The 18778-nt window shown below is 51.8% G+C and overlaps 1 protein-coding gene across 2 annotated transcripts in view; it reads right to left on the bottom strand.

Annotated features, from left to right (window-relative positions):
• Window positions 1-18778, bottom strand: part of PEX6 (peroxisomal biogenesis factor 6) — a 112894-nt gene that overhangs the window by 44570 nt on the left and 49546 nt on the right. For both annotated transcript variants that reach the window (XM_069768198.1, XM_069768197.1), the window contains exons 11-13: window positions 9133-9338; window positions 7917-7978; window positions 6922-7030 (exon numbers count right to left, since the gene is read on the bottom strand). In XM_069768198.1, coding sequence (XP_069624299.1) covers window positions 6922-7030; window positions 7917-7978; window positions 9133-9338 — 377 coding nt within the window. The remainder of the gene's footprint in view (window positions 1-6921; window positions 7031-7916; window positions 7979-9132; window positions 9339-18778) is intronic.

The following is an 18778-nucleotide window of genomic DNA, read 5'->3' on the forward strand; positions in this document are numbered from 1 at the left end:
TACAGCCCCCGTCCCCCCGTATCCTAGTACCGCTCCTATCCCCCCATATCCTAGTACCGCACCCGCCCCCCCGTATCCTAGTACCGCCCCCGTCCCCCCGTATCCTAGTACCGCCCCCCCATATCCTAGTACCGCTCCCATCCCCCCGTATCCTAGTACCGCTCCTATCCCCCCATATCCTAGTACCGCACCCGCCCCCCCGTATCCTAGTACAGCCCCCGTCCCCCCGTATCCTAGTACCGCTCCTATCCCCCCATATCCTAGTACCGCACCCGCCCCCCCGTATCCTAGTACCGCCCCCCCATATCCTAGTACCGCTCCCATCCCCCCGTATCCTAGTACCGCTCCTATCCCCCCATATTCTAGTACCGCACCCGTCCCCCCGTATCCTAGTACCGCCCCCCCCGTATCCTAGTACCGCCCCCGTCCCCCCGTATCCTAGTACCGCTCCCATCCCCCCATATCCTAGTACCGCTCCCATCCCCCCGTATCCTAGTACCGCTCCCATCCCCCCGTATCCTAGTACCGCTCCCATCCCCCCGTATCCTAGTACCGCCCCCGTCCCCCCCGTATCCTAGTACAGCCCCCGTCCCCCCGTATCCTAGTACCGCTCCTATCCCCCCATATCCTAGTACCGCACCCGCCCCCCCGTATCCTAGTACCGCCCCCGTCCCCCCGTATCCTAGTACCGCCCCCCCCATATCCTAGTACCGCTCCCATCCCCCCGTATCCTAGTACCGCTCCTATCCCCCCATATCCTAGTACCGCACCCGCCCCCCCGTATCCTAGTACAGCCCCCGTCCCCCCGTATCCTAGTACCGCTCCTATCCCCCCATATCCTAGTACCGCACCCGCCCCCCCGTATCCTAGTACCGCCCCCCCATATCCTAGTACCGCTCCCATCCCCCCGTATCCTAGTACCGCTCCTATCCCCCCATATTCTAGTACCGCACCCGTCCCCCCGTATCCTAGTACCGCCCCCCCGTATCCTAGTACCGCCCCCGTCCCCCCGTATCCTAGTACCGCTCCCATCCCCCCATATCCTAGTACCGCTCCCATCCCCCCGTATCCTAGTACCGCTCCCATCCCCCCGTATCCTAGTACCGCTCCCATCCCCCCGTATCCTAGTACCGCCCCCGTCCCCCCCGTATCCTAGTACAGCCCCCGTCCCCCCGTATCCTAGTACCGCTCCTATCCCCCCATATCCTAGTACCGCACCCGCCCCCCCGTATCCTAGTACCGCCCCCGTCCCCCCGTATCCTAGTACCGCCCCCCCATATCCTAGTACCGCTCCCATCCCCCCGTATCCTAGTACCGCTCCTATCCCCCCATATCCTAGTACCGCACCCGCCCCCCCGTATCCTAGTACAGCCCCCGTCCCCCCGTATCCTAGTACCGCTCCTATCCCCCCATATCCTAGTACCGCACCCGCCCCCCCGTATCCTAGTACCGCCCCCCCATATCCTAGTACCGCTCCCATCCCCCCGTATCCTAGTACCGCTCCTATCCCCCCATATTCTAGTACCGCACCCGTCCCCCCGTATCCTAGTACCGCCCCCCCCGTATCCTAGTACCGCCCCCGTCCCCCCGTATCCTAGTACCGCTCCCATCCCCCCATATCCTAGTACCGCTCCCATCCCCCCGTATCCTAGTACCGCTCCCATCCCCCCGTATCCTAGTACCGCTCCCATCCCCCCGTATCCTAGTACCGCTCCCATCCCCCCGTATCCTAGTACCGCCCCCCCCGTATCCTAGTACCGCCCCCGTCCCCCCGTATCCTAGTACCGCTCCCATCCCCCCGTATCCTAGTACCGCTCCCATCCCCCCGTATCCTAGTACCGCCCCCGTCCCCCCCGTATCCTAGTACAGCCCCCGTCCCCCCGTATCCTAGTACCGCTCCTATCCCCCCATATCCTAGTACCGCACCCGCCCCCCCGTATCCTAGTACCGCCCCCCCGTATCCTAGTACCGCCCCCGTCCCCCCGTATCCTAGTACCGCTCCCGTCCCCCCATATCCCAGTACCGCTCCTATTCACCAGTATCCTAATACTACGAGCACTCCGGAAATGTCCCCAGCCTGTAGGTGGGAGGCGTTCGGTATGTATGGCACCCTCCCCTGTAGAGAGGTGCCTGAGCAACTTCAGGACTTGTGTGTCCCTAAGCTCCCGGCCCGTTGTCAGGTCCCTGCTCCTGAGCCGTCCTGTCTGAACCAGCATCCATACCGCCAGTGATCCTGCTCTGTCTGACAGTCCATACCCGTGTCCCTGAGCCTTGAGGTCAGCTGCTGCTGTACCAGGGACTGCCCTGGAGTGGTACCTAGCGGCACAAGCCTGACCTCACCATCAGAGGCTGTAGTGAAGGTGGTCGCATAGTCACACCCCTCCAGAGTAAGGGGTCCTTGGGGCAGAGGGTCCACACTGTGCGGATACATCTGTAGTACATGTATATTGTGATTAATCCGCCACAGATGTGGAGAGGACAGGAGCGCAGGTCACTGCGGATTCACTGCACAGCCAAGGTCCAAAGTGTTCCTCCTAGAATATAACTGCAATTCCTCATGTTTTGTTAGGAGCTAAAGGGTAACGTGTCTCCTTGAGGAGAGTGGAACACCGGGCCTGGCATGTCAGCGTGAGGAGACTTATAAGCCATGCATGCGCCTCTGGAAGATCTGCAAACTGCCTCTTCAGACAAGAGGACTAGACCTCTAGTGCCACCTACTGGAAGCAGCGAGCCTAAATACGCGCCACAAGGAAAACATCATCCTTTAGGCGAAGTTCACACTTTGCGGATTCCACTGCGGATTTTTCCGCAGCGGAATTCCAAAATCCGCAGTGCAAACCCGTTGCGGTTTTTACTGCGGATTTATCGCGGTTTTTACTGCGGATTCTTATGCGAATTTTCATCTGCAGTTTCCTATTGGAGCAGGTGAAAATCCGCAGAAAAGAAGTGACATGCTGCGGAATGTAATCCGCAGCGTTTCCGCGCGTTTTTTTCTGCAGCATGTGCACAGCGTTTTTTGTTTCCCATAGGTTTACATTGTACTGTAAACTCATGGGAAACTGCTGCGGATCTGCAGCGGTCAAATCCGCAAAGTGTGAACATAGCCTTAGGTCCCAGTCTTAAGCCTCTCATCTGGCCGAATCAGATGTCATCCTTTGCCTTACGACGGGCCGCACCCCGAACTCTGCCTGCAAGCTGCGACTCGGATCTGGCTTTCATCCCAAGTCATATGGCAAGGCTCCTTATGTTAACGTTTAGGATTGTTACTTGCAATAGGCGGCACTAGAGGTCAAGTCTTCTTCTCTGAAGAGGCATCTACACATGGTTTGCGCCACACAGGTTTATTTCCTTTATGTGCATTGGAAGAACACAAAAAAAAAAAAATATATAAAAAGGCAAAGTGGACATAATTTCACAAGACCCCAAAAGGGGTAGGGCAAAATTGTTGGCCCCCTTCCAAAATTGTGGGTACATAACTTTGAAACATGTGATGGTCGTTCACACTCACCTGTGGCAAGTAACAGGTGTGGGCAATATAAACCAGATAGAAGTGGAGAAGTTGACGCAATCTTTGCACTGTGTGTCTGGGTTTGTCACACTAAGCAAGGAGAGCAGAGGAGAAGAGAACTGTCCGAGGACTTGAGAACCAATATAGTTGAGAAATATCAGCAATCTCCTGGTTACAAGGCCATCTCCAGAGATTCTGATGTCCACAGTGCTCAACATAGTCAAGATTTGAGAGTCCTCAGTGGTTGATACCTTTTAATGGCTAACTGAAAAGATGGTAACAGATCTGTTCCCATCTTTTCAGTTAGCCATTAAAAGGTATCAACCACTGAGGACTCAATTCTAAATATTTTTCTATCTACTGGCGAACACGGTACCAAGATATATTTATTTCCTATATCAACATAGTCAAGACATTTACAGCCCAAAGCATTGTCGCTAATTTCCCTGGATGTGGTCGGCAGACAGCTGATGAAAAGTTATAACCTGGAATAGTCCCGTGGCGACAACAGCCGATTACACAGGAGGCAGCAGTGAGTCCGGAGCTAAATCCCACTGATCACCTGTGAAGAGATCTTACAATCCCTGAGATCCAAGCTCCCGGCTGAGAGGTGGAGGAAGAGTCCAAGATCCCGACAGTGGAGGAAGAGTCCAAGATCCCAGCTGAAAGGAGGAAGAAGAGTCCAAGATCCCGGCTGAGAGGTGGAAGAAGAGTCCAAGATCCCGGCTGAGAGGTGGAAGAAGAGTCCAAGAACCCGGCTGAGAGGTGGAAGAAGAAGAGTCCAAGCTCCCAGCTGAGAGGTGGAAGAAGAAGAGTCCAAGATCCCGGCTGAGAGGAGGAAGAAGAAGAGTCCAATCTCCCGGCTGAGAGGTGGAAGGAGAGTCCAAGATCCCGACTGACAGGAGGAGGAAGAAGAGTCCAAGATCCCAGCTGAGAGGAGGAAGGAGAGTCCAAGATCCCGGCTGAGAGGAGGAAGAAGAGTCCAAGATCCCGGCTGAGAGGAGGAAGAGTCCAAGATCCCGGCTGAGAGGAGGAAGAAGAGTCCAAGATCCCGGCTGAGAGGAGAAAGAGTCCAAGATCCCGGCTGAGAGGAGGAAGAAGAGTCCAAGATCCCGGCTGAGAGGAGAAAGAGTCCAAGATCCCGGCTGAGAGGAGGAAGAAGAAGAGTCCAATCTCCCGGCTGAGAGGTGGAAGGAGAGTCCAAGATCCCGACTGACAGGAGGAGGAAGAAGAGTCCAAGATCCCAGCTGAGAGGAGGAAGGAGAGTCCAAGATCCCGGCTGAGAGGAGGAAGAAGAGTCCAAGATCCCGGCTGAGAGGAGGAAGAGTCCAAGATCCCGGCTGAGAGGAGGAAGAAGAGTCCAAGATCCCGGCTGAGAGGAGGAAGAGTCCAAGATCCCGGCTGAGAGGAGGAAGAAGAGTCCAAGATCCCGGCTGAGAGGAGAAAGAGTCCAAGATCCCGGCTGAGAGGAGGAAGAAGAGTCCAAGATCCCGGCTGAGAGGAGGAAGAAGAGTCCAAGATCCCGGCTGAGAGGAGGAAGAAGAGTCCAAGATCCCGGCTGAGAGGAGGAAGAAGAGTCCAAGATCCTGGCTGAGAGGTGGAAGAAGAGCCCAAGATCCCGGCTGAGAGGTGGAAGAAGAGTCCAAGATCCCAGCTGAGAGGAGGAAGAAGAGTCCAAGATCCCGGCTGAGAGGAGGAAGAAGAGCCCAAGATCCCAGCTGAGAGGAGGAAGAAGAGTCCAAGATCCCGACAGAGGTGGAGGAAGAGTCCAAGCTCCCGGCTGAGAGGTTGAAGAAGAGTCCAAGACCCGGCTGAGAGGTGGAAGAAGAGTCCAAGCTCCCGGCTGAGAGGAGGAAGAAGAAGAGTCCAAGATCCCGGCTGAGAGGTGGAAGGAGAGTCCAAGATCCCGACTGACAGGAGGAGGAAGAAGAGTCCAAGATCCCAGCTGAGAGGAGGAAGGAGAGTCCAAGATCCCAGCTGAGAGGAGGAAGAAGAGTCCAAGATCCCAGCTGAGAGGAGGAAGAAGAGTCCAAGATCCCGGCTGAGAGGTGGAAGAAGAGTCCAAGATCCCGGCTGAGAGGTGGAAGAAGAGTCCAAGCTCCCGGCTGAGAGGTGGAAGAAGAGTCCAAGCTCCCGGCTGAGAGGTGGAAGAAGAGTCCAAGATCCCGGCTGAGAGGTGGAAGAAGAGTCCAAGATCCCGGCTGAGAGGTGGAAGAAGAGTCCAAGATCCCGGCTGAGAGGTGGAAGAAGAGTCCAAGATCCCGGCTGAGAGGTGGAAGAAGAGTCCAAGATCCCGGCTGAGAGGTGGAAGAAGAGTCCAAGATCCCGGCTGAGAGGTGGAAGAAGAAGAGTCCAAGATCCCCGGCTGAGAGGAGGAAGAAGAAGAAGAAGAAGAAGAAGAAGAGTCCAAGATCCCGGCTGAGAGGAGGAGGAAGAAGAGTCCAAGATCCCGGCTGAGAGGAGGAGGAAGAAGAGTCCAAGATCCCGGCTGAGAGGAGGAGGAAGAAGAGTCCAAGATCCCGGCTGAGAGGTGGAAGGAGAGTCCAAGAACCCGGCTGAGAGGAGGAAGAAGAGTCCAAGATCCCGGCTGAAAGGTGGAAGGAGAGTCCAAGAACCCGGCTGAGAGGAGGAAGAAGAAGAGTCCAAGAACCCGGCTGAGAGGAGGAAGAAGAGTCCAAGATCCCGGCTGAAAGGTGGAAGGAGAGTCCAAGAACCCGGCTGAGAGGAGGAAGAAGAAGAGTCCAAGAACCCGGCTGAGAGGAGGAAGAAGAGTCCAAGATCTCAGCTGAGAGGAGGAAGAAGAGTCCAAGATCTCAGCTGAGAGGAGGAAGAAGCTTGTGATGGTTATGGGAAGCGACTGCTTGCAGGCATTTATTCCAAAGAGCGTGACCAATTATTATGTGGAGGGCGCCAACAATTGCGTCCGGCCCATTTTGGGGATTGTGTGTGACATTATGTCCACTTTGCCTTTTTTCCTTTTTTGTGCTGTTCCAATGCACAGAAACGAAATAAACCTGAGTGTAAGAAAACATGTGGAATTGTAATTATGTTCTGGGAGAAATCCTTCATTTTCTGGCCATGATTGTATTATACCCGGCATCTGCGGGGTGTGGACTCACCAGCCCACCCTGACAGTCAGCCTGCACAGGTCTGGAGAGGGTCCGGCAGCGGCCCACCGCGCTCATGCCTCGCCTCGTGCGGCCACCAGGACCCTGCACACCCCACCGACCGGATATCAGCCATGAATGTGAAGAACACCAGCACCACGCACAAAGCCGCACAACCCCGACCGGATGGGCAGGCGCCAGCAAAAAGCAAATTACAGCAGAAATATAAAAACGAATCATCAGTGCAGAAATGTATCATTGTGTCACATGGGGACGATTAATACCAGGCAGCAGAGGACGTCTTACCGGTCCATCACTCCGCCAGAGTCTCCGCTCCTTCCACGATTCGGGGCCAAAGAGTCCAACTCATCAAAGAATATAATGCAGGGAGAAGCCGCCTGAGCCCGGGAGAAGACTGCAGAGAGAGGACAATGAGAAAGGACACGGGAGAGGGGGGGCCGGAGAGAGGGGGGGGAGAGGGGGAGGGGGCCCGGGAGAAGACTGCAGAGAGAGGACAATGAGAAAGGACACGGGAGAGGGGGGGCCGGAGAGAGGGGGGGGGAGAGGGGGAGGGGGGGCGGGAGAGGAGGGGGCCCGGGAGAGGACTGCAGAGAGAGGACAATGAGAAAGGACACGGGAGAGGGGGGGCCGGAGAGAGGGGGGGGGAGAGGGGGAGGGGGGGCGGGAGAGGAGGGGGCCCGGGAGAGGACTGCAGAGAGAGGACAATGAGAAAGGACACGGGAGAGGGGGGGCCGGAGAGAGGGGGGGGGGAGAGGGGGAGGGGGGGCGGGAGAGGAGGGGGCCCGGGAGAGGACTGCAGAGAGAGGACAATGAGAAAGGACACGGGAGAGGGGGGGCCGGAGAGAGGGGGGGGGAGCCCGGGAGAGGACTGCAGAGAGAGGACAATGAGAAAGGACACGGGAGAGGGGGGGCCGGGGAGAGGGGGGGCGGGAGAGGAGGGGGCCCGGGAGAAGACTGCAGAGAGAGGACAATGAGAAAGGACACGGGAGAGGGGGGGCCGGAGAGAGGGGAAGGGAGAGGGGGAGGGGGGGCGGGAGAGAGGGGGGGGGAGAGGGGGAGGGGGGGCGGGAGAGGAGGGGGCCCGGGAGAAGACTGCAGAGAGAGGACAATGAGAAAGGACACGGGAGAGGGGGGGCCGGGGAGAGGGGGGGCCGGAGAGAGGGGGGGCGGGAGAGGAGGGGGCCCGGGAGAGGACTGCAGAGAGAGGACAATGAGAAAGGACACGGGAGAGGGGGGGCCGGAGAGAGGGGAGCTGCAGTTGTAGGAACTTTAAGACTCACTATCTCTGACGTTCTCTTCACTTTGTCCTACGTACATGTTAATTAATTCCGGTCCCTTGACACTGCAAAGAAAAATCAGCGATAACACAGACAGACTTGGTGGGTGAGTGTGTGTGGCGGGTGCGGGTGCGTGTGTGGGGGTGTGTGGCCAGTGCGTATGTGTATGGTGTGTGTGTGGCGGGTGCGTGTGTGTGTGTGTGTGTGTGTGGCGGGTGCGTGTGTGGGGGTGTGTGCATGGTGTGTGGCGGGTGCGTGTGTGGGGGTGTGTGCATGGTGTGTGGCCGGTGTGTATGTGTATGGTGTGTGCATGGTGTGTGGCCGGTGTGTATGTGTATGGTGTGTGTGTGTGTGTCGGGTGCGTATGTGTGTATGGTGTGTGTGTGTGTGTGTGTGTGTGTATGTGGCGGGTGCGTGTGTGTGTGTGCATGGTGTGTGGCTGGTGTGTATGTGTATGGTGTGTGTGTGGCGGGTGCGTGTGCGCGTGTGTGTGTAAGCGGCGGGTGCGTGTGTGTGGGGGGTGTGCATGGTGTGTGGCCGGTGTGTGTGTGTATGGTGTGTGGGGGTGTGTGTATGGTGTGTGTGGGGGTGTGCATGGTGTGTGGCCGATGTGTGTGTGTGTATGGTGTGTGTGTGTGGTGGGTGCGTGTGTGGGGGGTGTGCATGGTGTGTGGCCGGTGTGTGTGTGTGTGTATGGTGTGTGTGTGGCGGGTGCGTGTGTGTGTGGCGGGTGCGTGTGTGTGTGTGTGTAGCGGGTGCGTGTGGCGGGTGCGTGTGTGTGTGTGGGGGGGAATGCATGGTGTGTGTGGCGGGTGCGTATGGTGTATGTGTGGCCGGTGTGTGTGCATATGGTAAGTGTGTGTATGGTGTGTATGTGGCGGGTGCGTATGGTGTGTGTGTGTGTGGTGGGTGCGTATGGTGTGTGTGTGTGTGGCGGGTGCGTATAGTGTGTGTGTGTGTATGGTGTGTGTGTGGCGGGTGCGTATGGTGTGTGTGTGTGTATGGTGTGTGTGTGGCGGGTGCGTATAGTGTGTGTGTGTGTATGGTGTGTGTGTGGCGGGTGCGTATGGTGTGTGTGTGTGTGTGTGTGTGTGTGTGTGTGTGTGGCGGGTGTTATACCACAGGAACCTCACGCCCAGCCAGAGACCAGAGCATTACCGATTAGGATGAGCCCGACTCGGCGGCAGCCCCTCGCCCCCCACAGGGGATCACTCCCTACCTGAGGAACGTCATGGCACATTCTGTTGCCACCGCTTTGGCCAGTAAGGTTTTTCCGGTTCCTGGAGGGCCATAAAGCAGAATTCCCGACCTCCTGAGCCCCAGGGACAGCATCTCGGGGTGCTCCAGGGGAAGCTGAACGGTGTCCAAGAGCTGACGCTTCGCATCTTCCAATCCCCCCACATCAGCCCAGTGCACACGGGGAACCTGAGGAGCCAGAGGGGACACGGTTATACGTGAACCGTGGAGACCAGGAACACTGTGTGGGGTCACTGGAAAGGAGGCAAACATTAGGGAGCGCACAACCGCCATCACTTCCCCCTGTACAGTGATACAGAAAGAATCCGAGCAGGAAACCTCGTCACACCAAGGAGCAGCGGCGCCTGCTGGGTCCGGTCAGTCCGACATCTCGTCAGCAGCAAATCGTGCGCTCTGCTGCCAAACATGAGACGGGATGGAGCCTGCAGCTACACCGTGACCCCCCGATATCACACCGTCAGAGGTGGTCTGTACATGGCGGAGCCAGGACAAAGCCATCCAATGGCCACCAGACGGGAGGCGGTGATGTGCTCCATGTATTAGTAAGAGTAGGGATCAGGGGAGCGATGTACTCCATTAGTAAGAATAGGGATCAGGGGTGTAATGTAGTCCATGTATTAGTAGGGATCAGGGGTGTAATATAGTCCATGTATTAGTAGGGATCAGGGGTGTAATGTAGTCCATGTATTAGTAGGGATCAGGGGTGTAATATAGTCCATGTATTAGTAAGAGTAGGAATCAGGGGAGCGATGTAGTCCATGTATTAGTAAGAGTAGGGATCGGGGGTGCAATGTAGTCCATGTATTAGTAGGGATCGGGAGTGTAATGTAGTCCATGTATTAGTAGGGATCGGGGGTGCAATGTAGTCCATGTATTAGTAGGGATCGGGGGTGTAATGTAGTCCATGTATTAGTAGGGATCAGGGGAACAATGTAGTCCATGTATTAGTAAGAGTAGGGATTGGGGGTGCAATGTAGTCCATGTATTAGTAGGGATCGGGGGTGCAATGTAGTCCATGTATTAGTAAGAGTAGGGATCAGGGGTGTAATGTAGTCCATGTATTAGTAGGGATCGGGGGTGCAATGTAGTCCATGTATTGGTAGGGATCGGGGGTGCGATGTAGTCCATGTATTAGTAGGGATCAGGGGTGTAATGTAGTTCATGTATTAGTAAGAGTAGGGATCGGGGGTGCGATGTAGTCCATGTATTAGTAGGGATCAGGGGTGTAATGTAGTCCATGTATTAGTAAGAGTAGGGATCGGGGGTGTGATGTAGTCCATGTATTAGTAGGGATCGGGGGTGTAATGTAGTCCATGTATTAGTAGGGATCGGGGGTGCGATGTAGTCCATGTATTAGTAAGAGTAGGGATCGGGGGTGTGATGTAGTCCATGTATTAGTAGGGATCGGGGGTGTAATGTAGTCCATGTATTAGTAGGGATCGGGGGTGCGATGTAGTCCATGTATTAGTAAGAGTAGGGATCGGGGGTGTAATGTAGTCCATGTATTAGTAAGAGTAGGGATCGGGGGTGTAATGTAGTCCATGTATTAGTAGGGAATCGGGGGAGCGATGTAGTCCATGTATTAGTAGGGATCGGGGGTGCGATGTAGTCCATGTATTAGTAAGAGTAGGGATCGGGGGTGTAATGTAGTCCATGTATTAGTAAGAGTAGGGATCGGGGGTGTAATGTAGTCCATGTATTAGTAGGGATCGGGGGTGTAATGTAGTCCATGTATTAGTAGGGATCGGGGGTGCGATGTAGTCCATGTATTAGTAAGAGTAGGGATCGGGGGTGTAATGTAGTCCATGTATTAGTAAGAGTAGGGATCAGGGGTGTAATGTAGTCCATGTATTAGTAGGGATCGGGGGTGTAATGTAGTCCATGTATTAGTAAGAGTAGGGATCAGGGGTGTAATGTACTCCATGTATTAGTAAGAGTAGGGATCGGGGGTGTAATGTAGTCCATGTATTAGTAGGGATCAGGGGTGTAATGTAGTCCATGTATTAGTAGGGATCGGGGGTGCGATGTAGTCCATGTATTAGTAAGAGTAGGGATCAGGGGTGTAATGTACTCCATGTATTAGTAAGAGTAGGGATCGGGGGTGTAATGTAGTCCATGTATTAGTAGGGATCAGGGGTGTAATGTAGTCCATGTATTAGTAGGGATCGGGGGTGCAATGTAGTCCATGTATTAGTAGGGATTGGGGGTGCAATGTAGTCCATGTATTAGTAAGAGTAGGGATCAGGGGTGTAATGTAGTCCATGTATTAGTAGGGATCGGGGGTGCAATGTAGTCCATGTATTGGTAGGGATCGGGGGTGCGATGTAGTCCATGTATTAGTAGGGATCGGGGGTGTAATGTAGTCCATGTATTAGTAAGAGTAGGGATCGGGGGTGCGATGTAGTCCATGTATTAGTAGGGATCGGGGGTGTAATGTAGTCCATGTATTAGTAAGAGTAGGGATCGGGGGTGCGATGTAGTCCATGTATTAGTAGGGATCGGGGGTGTAATGTAGTCCATGTATTAGTAAGAGTAGGGATCGGGGGTGTAATGTAGTACATGTATTAGTAAGAGTAGGGATCGGGGGTGTAATGTAGTACATGTATTAGTAAGAGTAGGGATCAGGGGTGTAATGTAGTCCATGTATTAGTAAGAGTAGGGATCGGGGGTGTAATGTAGTCCATGTATTAGTAGGGATCAGGGGTGTAATGTAGTCCATGTATTAGTAGGGATCGGGGGTGCGATGTAGTCCATGTATTAGTAAGAGTAGGGATCGGGGGTGTAATGTAGTCCATGTATTAGTAGGGTATCGGGGGAGCGATGTAGTCCATGTATTAGTAAGAGTAGGGATCGGGGGTGTAATGTAGTCCATGTATTAGTAAGAGTAGGGATCGGGGATGCAATGTAGTCCATGTATTAGTAGGGATCGGGGGTGCAATGTAGTCCATGTATTAGTAGGGATCGGGGGTGTAATGTAGTCCATGTATTAGTAGGGATCGGGGGTGTAATGTAGTCCATGTATTAGTAGGGATCGGGGGTGCAATGTAGTCCATGTATTAGTAGGGATCGGGGGTGTAATGTAGTCCATGTATTAGTAGGGATCAGGGGAACAATGTAGTCCATGTATTAGTAAGAGTAGGGATCGGGGGTGCAATGTAGTCCATGTATTAGTAAGAGTAGGGATCGGGGGTGCGATGTAGTCCATGTATTAGTAGGGATCGGGGGTGCAATGTAGTCCATGTATTAGTAGGGATCGGGGGTGTAATGTAGTCCATGTATTAGTAGGGATCGGGGGTGTAATGTAGTCCATGTATTAGTAGGGATCGGGGGTGCAATGTAGTCCATGTATTAGTAGGGATCGGGGGTGTAATGTAGTCCATGTATTAGTAGGGATCGGGGGTGCAATGTAGTCCATGTATTAGTAAGAGTAGGGATCAGGGGTGTAATGTAGTCCATGTATTAGTAGGGATCGGGGGTGCAATGTAGTCCATGTATTGGTAGGGATCGGGGGTGCGATGTAGTCCATGTATTAGTAGGGATCAGGGGTGTAATGTAGTCCATGTATTAGTAAGAGTAGGGATCGGGGGTGTGATGTAGTCCATGTATTAGTAGGGATCGGGGGTGTAATGTAGTCCATGTATTAGTAGGGATCGGGGGTGCGATGTAGTCCATGTATTAGTAAGAGTAGGGATCGGGGGTGTGATGTAGTCCATGTATTAGTAGGGATCGGGGGTGTAATGTAGTCCATGTATTAGTAAGAGTAGGGATCGGGGGTGTAATGTAGTCCATGTATTAGTAAGAGTAGGGATCGGGGGTGTAATGTAGTCCATGTATTAGTAGGGATCGGGGGTGCGATGTAGTCCATGTATTAGTAAGAGTAGGGATCGGGGGTGTAATGTAGTCCATGTATTAGTAAGAGTAGGGATCGGGGGTGTAATGTAGTCCATGTATTAGTAGGGAATCGGGGGAGCGATGTAGTCCATGTATTAGTAGGGATCGGGGGTGCGATGTAGTCCATGTATTAGTAAGAGTAGGGATCGGGGGTGCGATGTAGTCCATGTATTAGTAAGAGTAGGGATCGGGGGTGTAATGTAGTCCATGTATTAGTAGGGATCGGGGGTGCAATGTAGTCCATGTATTAGTAGGGATCGGGGGTGTAATGTAGTCCATGTATTAGTAGGGATCAGGGGAACAATGTAGTCCATGTATTAGTAAGAGTAGGGATCGGGGGTGCAATGTAGTCCATGTATTAGTAGGGATCGGGGGTGCAATGTAGTCCATGTAAGAGTAGGGATCGGGGGTGCAATGTAGTCCATGTATTAGTAGGGATCGGGGGTGCAATGTAGTCCATGTATTAGTAGGGATCGGGGGTGTAATGTAGTCCATGTATTAGTAGGGATCAGGGGAACAATGTAGTCCATGTATTAGTAAGAGTAGGGATCGGGGGTGCAATGTAGTCCATGTATTAGTAGGGATCGGGGGTGCAATGTAGTCCATGTAAGAGTAGGGATCGGGGGTGCAATGTAGTCCATGTATTAGTAGGGATCGGGGGTGCAATGTAGTCCATGTATTAGTAGGGATCGGGGGTGTAATATAGTCCATGTATTAGTAGGGATCGGGGGTGTAATGTAGTCCATGTATTAGTAAGAGTAGGGATCGGGGGTGCAATGTAGTCCATGTATTAGTAGGGATCGGGGGTGTAATGTAGTCCATGTATTAGTAGGGATCAGGGGAACAATGTAGTCCATGTATTAGTAAGAGTAGGGATCGGGGGTGCAATGTAGTCCATGTATTAGTAGGGATCGGGGGTGCAATGTAGTCCATGTATTAGTAAGAGTAGGGATCAGGGGTGTAATGTAGTCCATGTATTAGTAGGGATCGGGGGTGCAATGTAGTCCATGTATTGGTAGGGATCGGGGGTGCGTTGTAGTCCATGTATTAGTAGGGATCAGGGGTGTAATGTAGTCCATGTATTAGTAAGAGTAGGGATCGGGGGTGTGATGTAGTCCATGTATTAGTAGGGATCGGGGGTGTAATGTAGTCCATGTATTAGTAGGGATCGGGGGTGCGATGTAGTCCATGTATTAGTAAGAGTAGGGATCGGGGGTGTGATGTAGTCCATGTATTAGTAGGGATCGGGGGTGTAATGTAGTCCATGTATTAGTAAGAGTAGGGATCGGGGGTGTAATGTAGTCCATGTATTAGTAAGAGTAGGGATCGGGGGTGTAATGTAGTCCATGTATTAGTAGGGATCGGGGGTGCGATGTAGTCCATGTATTAGTAAGAGTAGGGATCGGGGGTGTAATGTAGTCCATGTATTAGTAAGAGTAGGGATCGGGGGTGTAATGTAGTCCATGTATTAGTAGGGAATCGGGGGAGCGATGTAGTCCATGTATTAGTAGGGATCGGGGGTGCGATGTAGTCCATGTATTAGTAAGAGTAGGGATCGGGGGTGCGATGTAGTCCATGTATTAGTAAGAGTAGGGATCGGGGGTGTAATGTAGTCCATGTATTAGTAAGAGTAGGGATCGGGGGTGTAATGTAGTCCATGTATTAGTAAGAGTAGGGATCAGGGGTGTAATGTAGTCCATGTATTAGTAAGAGTAGGGATCAGGGGTGTAATGTAGTCCATGTATTAGTAGGGATCGGGGGTGTAATGTAGTCCATGTATTAGTAGGGATCCGGGGTGCGATGTAGTCCATGTATTAGTAAGAGTAGGGATCGGGGGTGTAATGTAGTCCATGTATTAGTAGGGATCAGGGGTGTAATGTAGTCCATGTATTAGTAAGAGTAGGGATCGGGGGTGTGATGTAGTCCATGTATTAGTAGGGATCGGGGGTGTAATGTAGTCCATGTATTAGTAGGGATCGGGGGTGCGATGTAGTCCATGTATTAGTAAGAGTAGGGATCGGGGGTGTGATGTAGTCCATGTATTAGTAGGGATCGGGGGTGTAATGTAGTCCGTGTATTAGTAGGGAATCGGGGGAGCGATGTAGTCCATGTATTAGTAGGGATCGGGGGTGCGATGTAGTCCATGTATTAGTAAGAGTAGGGATCGGGGGTGTGATGTAGTCCATGTATTAGTAGGGATCGGGGGTGTAATGTAGTCCGTGTATTAGTAGGGATCGGGGGTGCGATGTAGTCCATGTATTAGTAAGAGTAGGGATCGGGGGTGTAATGTAGTCCATGTATTAGTAGGGAATCGGGGGAGCGATGTAGTCCATGTATTAGTAGGGATCGGGGGTGCGATGTAGTCCATGTATTAGTAAGAGTAGGGATCGGGGGTGTAATGTAGTCCATGTATTAGTAAGAGTAGGGATCAGGGGTGTAATGTAGTCCATGTATTAGTAGGGATCGGGGGTGTAATGTAGTCCATGTATTAGTAGGGATCGGGGTGTAATATAGTCCATGTATTAGTAGGGATCGGGGGTGCGATGTAGTCCATGTATTAGTAAGAGTAGGGATCGGGGGTGCAATGTAGTCCATGTATTAGTAAGAGTAGGGATCGGGGGTGTAATGTAGTCCATGTATTAGTAAGAGTAGGGATCGGGGGTGTAATATAGTCCATGTATTAGCAGGGATCGGGGGTGCAATGTAGTCCATGTATTAGTAGGGATTGGGGGTGCAATGTAGTCCATGTATTAGTAAGAGTAGGGATCAGGGGTGTAATGTAGTCCATGTATTGGTAGGGATCGGGGGTGCGATGTAGTCCATGTATTAGTAGGGATCGGGGGTGTAATGTAGTCCATGTATTAGTAGGGATCGGGGTGTAATATAGTCCATGTATTAGTAGGGATCGGGGGTGTAATGTAGTCCATGTATTAGTAAGAGTAGGGATCGGGGGTGTAATGTAGTCCATGTATTAGTAAGAGTAGGGATCGGGGGTGTAATGTAGTCCATGTATTAGTAAGAGTAGAGATCGGGGGTGTAATATAGTCCATGTATTAGTAAGAGTAGGGATCAGGGGTGTAATGTAGTCCATGTATTAGTAGGGAATCGGGGGAGCGATGTAGTCCATGTATTAGTAAGAGTAGGGATCGGGGGTGCAATGTAGTCCATGTATTAGTAGGGATCGGGGGTGCGATGTAGTCCATGTATTAGTAAGAGTAGGGATCGGGGGTGTAATGTAGTCCATGTATTAGTAAGAGTAGAGATCAGGGGTGTAATGTAGTCCATGTATTAGTAGGGATCGGGGGTGCGATGTAGTCCATGTATTAGTAAGAGTAGGGATCGGGGGTGTAATGTAGTCCATGTATTAGTAGGGTATCGGGGGAGCGATGTAGTCCATGTATTAGTAAGAGTAGGGATCGGGGGTGTAATGTAGTCCATGTATTAGTAAGAGTAGGGATCGGGGGTGTAATGTAGTCCATGTATTAGTAGGGATCGGGGGTGCAATGTAGTCCATGTATTAGTAAGAGTAGGGATCGGGGGTGTAATGTAGTCCATGTATTAGTAGGGATCGAGGGTGTAATGTAGTCCATGTATTAGTAAGAGTAGGGATCGGGGTGTAATGTAGTCCATGTATTAGTAAGAGTAGGGATCGGGGGTGTAATGTAGTCCATGTATTAGTAAGAGTAGGGATCGGGGGTGTAATGTAGTCCATGTATTAGTAGGGATCGGGGGTGCGATGTAGTCCATGTATTAGTAAGAGTAGGGATCGGGGGTGTAATGTAGTCCATGTATTAGTAGGGATCGGGGGTGCGATGTAGTCCATGTATTAGTAAGAGTAGGGATCGGGGGTGTAATACAGTCCATGTATTAGTAAGAGTAGGGATCGGGGGTGTAATGTAGTCCATGTATTAGTAAGAGTAGGGATCGGGGGTGTAATGTAGTCCATGTATTAGTAGGGATCTGGGGTGCGATGTAGTCCATGTATTAGTAAGAGTAGGGATCGGGGGTGTAATGTAGTCCATGTATTAGTAGGGATCGGGGGTGCGATGTAGTCCATGTATTAGTAAGAGTAGGGATCGGGGGTGTAATGTAGTCCATGTATTAGTAGGGATCGGGGGTGCGATGTAGTCCATGTATTAGTAAGAGTAGGGATCGGGGGTGTAATGTAGTCCATGTATTAGTAAGAGTAGGGATCGGGGGTGTAATGTAGTCCATGTATTAGTAGGGATCTGGGGTGCGATGTAGTCCATGTATTAGTAAGAGTAGGGATCGGGGGTGTAATGTAGTCCATGTATTAGTAAGAGTAGGGATCGGGGGTGTAATGTAGTCCATGTATTAGTAAGAGTAGGGATCGGGGGTGTAATGTAGTCCATGTATTAGTAGGGATCGGGGGTGCGATGTAGTCCATGTATTAGTAAGAGTAGGGATCGGGGGTGTAATACAGTCCATGTATTAGTAAGAGTAGGGATCGGGGGTGTAATGTAGTCCATGTATTAGTAGGGATCGAGGGTGTAATGTAGTCCATGTATTAGTAAGAGTAGGGATCAGGGGTGCAATGTAGTCCATGTATTAGTAAGAGTAGGGATCGGGGGTGTAATGTAGTCCATGTATTAGTAGGGATCGGGGGTGTAATGTAGTCCATGTATTAGTAGGGATCGGGGGTGTAATGTAGTCCATGTATTAGTAGGGATCGGGGGTGTAATACAGTCCATGTATTAGTAGGGATCAGGGGAACAATGTAGTCCATGTATTAGTAAGAGTAGGGATCGGGGGTGCAATGTAGTCCATGTATTAGTAGGGATCGGGGGTGCAATGTAGTCCATGTAAGAGTAGGGATCGGGGGTGCAATGTAGTCCATGTATTAGTAGGGATCGGGGGTGCAATGTAGTCCATGTATTAGTAGGGATCGGGGGTGTAATGTAGTCCATGTATTAGTAGGGATCGGGGGTGTAATATAGTCCATGTATTAGTAGGGATCGGGGGTGTAATGTAGTCCATGTATTAGTAAGAGTAGGGATCGGGGGTGCAATGTAGTCCATGTATTAGTAGGGATCGGGGGTGTAATGTAGTCCATGTATTAGTAGGGATCAGGGGAACAATGTAGTCCATGTATTAGTAAGAGTAGGGATCGGGGGTGCAATGTAGTCCATGTATTAGTAGGGATCGGGGGTGCAATGTAGTCCATGTATTAGTAAGAGTAGGGATCAGGGGTGTAATGTAGTCCATGTATTAGTAGGGATCGGGGGTGCAATGTAGTCCATGTATTGGTAGGGATCGGGGGTGCGTTGTAGTCCATGTATTAGTAGGGATCAGGGGTGTAATGTAGTCCATGTATTAGTAAGAGTAGGGATCGGGGGTGTGATGTAGTCCATGTATTAGTAGGGATCGGGGGTGTAATGTAGTCCATGTATTAGTAGGGATCGGGGGTGCGATGTAGTCCATGTATTAGTAAGAGTAGGGATCGGGGGTGTGATGTAGTCCATGTATTAGTAGGGATCGGGGGTGTAATGTAGTCCATGTATTAGTAAGAGTAGGGATCGGGGGTGTAATGTAGTCCATGTATTAGTAAGAGTAGGGATCGGGGGTGTAATGTAGTCCATGTATTAGTAGGGATCGGGGGTGCGATGTAGTCCATGTATTAGTAAGAGTAGGGATCGGGGGTGTAATGTAGTCCATGTATTAGTAAGAGTAGGGATCGGGGGTGTAATGTAGTCCAT

The sequence above is a fragment of the Ranitomeya imitator genome, chromosome 5 (genome assembly GCF_032444005.1).
Source record: "Ranitomeya imitator isolate aRanImi1 chromosome 5, aRanImi1.pri, whole genome shotgun sequence".
NCBI classification, from domain to species: domain Eukaryota; kingdom Metazoa; phylum Chordata; class Amphibia; order Anura; family Dendrobatidae; genus Ranitomeya; species Ranitomeya imitator.